The sequence below is a fragment of the Suricata suricatta genome, chromosome 12 (assembly GCF_006229205.1).
Source record: "Suricata suricatta isolate VVHF042 chromosome 12, meerkat_22Aug2017_6uvM2_HiC, whole genome shotgun sequence".
Classification (NCBI taxonomy): domain Eukaryota; kingdom Metazoa; phylum Chordata; class Mammalia; order Carnivora; family Herpestidae; genus Suricata; species Suricata suricatta.
The window spans coordinates 4,338,882-4,341,849 of NC_043711.1; the positions used below are offsets into that span (position 1 = coordinate 4,338,882).

At 59.0% G+C, this 2,968-nt stretch overlaps 1 protein-coding gene across 1 annotated transcript in view; it reads left to right on the forward strand.

Annotated features, from left to right (window-relative positions):
• TNFSF9 (TNF superfamily member 9) overlaps positions 1–2,724 on the forward strand; it is a 2,856-nt gene extending 132 nt beyond the window's left edge. Inside the window, exons 2-3 of the mRNA XM_029916479.1 lie at positions 43–343; positions 1,092–2,724. Coding sequence (XP_029772339.1) covers positions 43–343; positions 1,092–1,585 — 795 coding nt within the window. The 3' untranslated portion in view covers positions 1,586–2,724. The remainder of the gene's footprint in view (positions 1–42; positions 344–1,091) is intronic.
• The last annotated feature ends 244 nt before the right edge of the window (positions 2,725–2,968 follow it).

The window sequence follows — 2,968 nt, forward strand, 5'->3', positions numbered from 1 at the left end:
TTTTTTTTTAGGGGACTCGAGGTTCTTTCCTAACTCCCGGAGAACCTCAGTTTTCTCCCGCACCCTCGGGGTACCCCTTCCTCTCCCGGGGGCCCCGGAGGCCATCTCTCCTCTTTACCAAATCGCGAGGTTCTGCCCTCGGAGACCCCGGGGCTTGGGCACAGGTTGAGCCGCCAGCTTTGGGTGCGCTTGCGTGCCCGTGAGTCCGTGGGGCTCTGGGCCTGCGCAGACCCCAGGGACCCCCGCTTTCCCGGGGGCTGCGGCCGCGGGAGGGGGAGCCGCCGTTCCACTTTCCGCCTTTGCTCTCCGCAGGCCGTGTTTGCGCAGCTGGTGGCCCAAGATGGTGAGTATCCTGCGTCATTCCCTTTGGGGGCGCGGGGGTCCCGGGGTGGCGACAAGGTCGAGGAGCCCTCGAGAGCGGGGGGGGGGGGGCTTCCACTCCCCCTATCTGATCCGCTTCCTCCCATTCTCTAAACGCTGTCCCCTGCCTCTTTGAACCTTCTCTCTCTGACTTTACCTGGACCCTCTCTGTGTGCCGCTTTTCCTCCTTTGACCTCCCCGTGTGCGCACCCCAGACGGGCGACCCCGCTCCCCGCCGACCTGTGGTTTGATCCCCCAGATCCCAGCCCGCTCCTGTCTCTCCCACTGGGTTCCTGGAAGTCCGGGCTGGGCTTTCTTCTCTCCCGTTTCCCTTCGTGGCTTCTGAACGCCTCCTCCTAACCTCCTTCCCCTAACAGACGCTCCCTCCCTGGTCTGTCCTACCTTCCTCTTCCCCTCTTCTGGCCTTCCCCACGCTCGCCTCCCTCTTCCCCTCCCTCTTCCAGACTCTCCTTCCTACCCCTTCCCCAGAGTCTTCTCCTCCTTCCTGAGACACCCCCCCCTTCCTCCCTGACCCCCGTCCACCGGCCAGGCCGGATGCCCCATTGCCCTCCCTTGCCAAAACCCTGCCTTCCCTCACCAGCCTCACCTCTCTCCCGGAACCTCTGCCTTCCAAGACCCGCCCCCCCTCAGAGCCCCAGCGCCCCTCCCCAGGGCTGCACCTCTGCCCCACACCCGTGCTCAGCCAACCTCCCCTCTTCTTCCTCCTTCAGTACAGCTGACCGAAGGGCCCCTGCGCTGGTACAGCAACCCAGGCCTGGCAGGGGTGTTCCTGGGGCCCGGCCTCAGCTACAACCAGCACACGAGGGAGCTGATGGTGGCTGAGCCTGGCATCTACTACGTCTTCTTGAACCTGAAAGTGCAGCGGGTGGTGTCAGGGGCCAGTGGCCCCTGCTCGGTCTCCGTCGCCCTGCACCTGCAGCCGCTGGGCGCTGCGGCTGCAGCCCTGGCCCTGACCTTGGACTTGCCTCCATCCTCCTCGGACTCAGCCTCGGGTTCCCGGGGCAGCCTGCTGCACCTGGGCGCAGGCCAGCGCCTGGGAGTCCACCTGCGCACACAGGGGGGCCCACACCCTGCCTGGCAGCTTGCACAGGGCGCCACGATCTTGGGCCTCTTCCGAGTGAGCACCAGAGTCCCTGCTGGATTCGCCTTGCCGCCATGGCCCATTGACACTGGGCCTGGGCCCCTCCCGCTGGACGGAGAATGAATGCTGCCTTCCTTCACTGGGGCTCCTGGTGACGCCCCGGCTACTCTACCTCAACCGGCTTGGCAGGGGTCCCCGCTGCTGACCCCCCCCCCCTCGAGGACTCTCCAAGTCTCTCTCCCCTTCCTGCCCTGAGTCGAACTCGGTATTTATTCTGAGCTGGAGCTCAACAATGTACTTTATATTAATCCATTCAGTTTATATTTATTGAACATCTACATGCCAGGCCCTGTGCAGGGCTGGAGAAACATCAGCAAACCATACAGAAAAAAAAAAAAAGCAGCAAACCTATTTATGTTAATACGTGAGAAATAAAGACCCCTCTGCGGCCCTGCTGTGGCATTCCGGGGGGCTCGTCTCTGGGAGTCTGTGTGACTGTGCCGTGGGGACCTCATGCATGGAACTGGTTTGGTGTATCTCCTGTGCTCTCAGGTACCGTTTTCGATGTTGGGGCCACAGCCCTGAGCAAGACAGATAAGCCCAGCTTTGCCGAGCTGGCTGTCAGGTGAGCCTGCTTGACACTATGACCATGACTGTGTGTGACCAGACCACGCGGGGGAGCGGGAGACCGTGCGTGGCACGGGATGAGAGAAGACTTACAGACAATGACGGCGAAGTATCCAGACTTTAGTATATACCGGGCAGCGCGAGTTATCTTATCTGAGACATAACCACCCTATGCTTTAGGGATTTCTTTCCCATCTTATTATTGTTTGGGCTCCCGAAGTTACCTACTCTTTGTGTCTGTGTGGTGGATGTGCTGTGTAACACCATTCGGCGGGACCTGGCTTGCCAACTCTGTTCCGTGACCTCATGCTGGTTGCTTAGAGTCAGCCGTGAGGCGTCTCTGTGCAGATGCTTCAGGCCGACTTAATGTATTGTGTGTGGATCGCCTGGTTAAGACCAGGATGGAGGCAATGGGGTTAAACATGTGGATTAACGCTGAAAAGTGTGTCTTGTCTCGGGCTGTTGCATTGTGCATCGCACACGAAAAATTGAGGAAGTCTTGTGCTGCGGACCATCATCTGATTTACCAAAGGTGTTGCTCAACATTACTGGCAAGCCAGGGAGCGTGGGCTTCTTTGTCGGCCCTGTTCATCTGAGTCTTTAAAGAAATAAAATCAGCCTGTGTTCAGTTGTCACTTGGAACCGCAGGTGGCTCTGGGGCCAGGAGTGGGGAAAATCAAAGGAGGCAATCTGCAGAATTGACGACGGAGTTTGCAATGAAGTGCGTTTTGCGTATTTTTTGCAGATTCTGTGCTGCACATTTTTGCCAACACAATTGATAATAAACGCACATATTCATGTCCCCCTGCTCTGGAGAACCCACTGGTTGTTAGGCATGTGCTAGCACACCAGTGTCTCCAGGCCAGGCCAGCTCCCCTA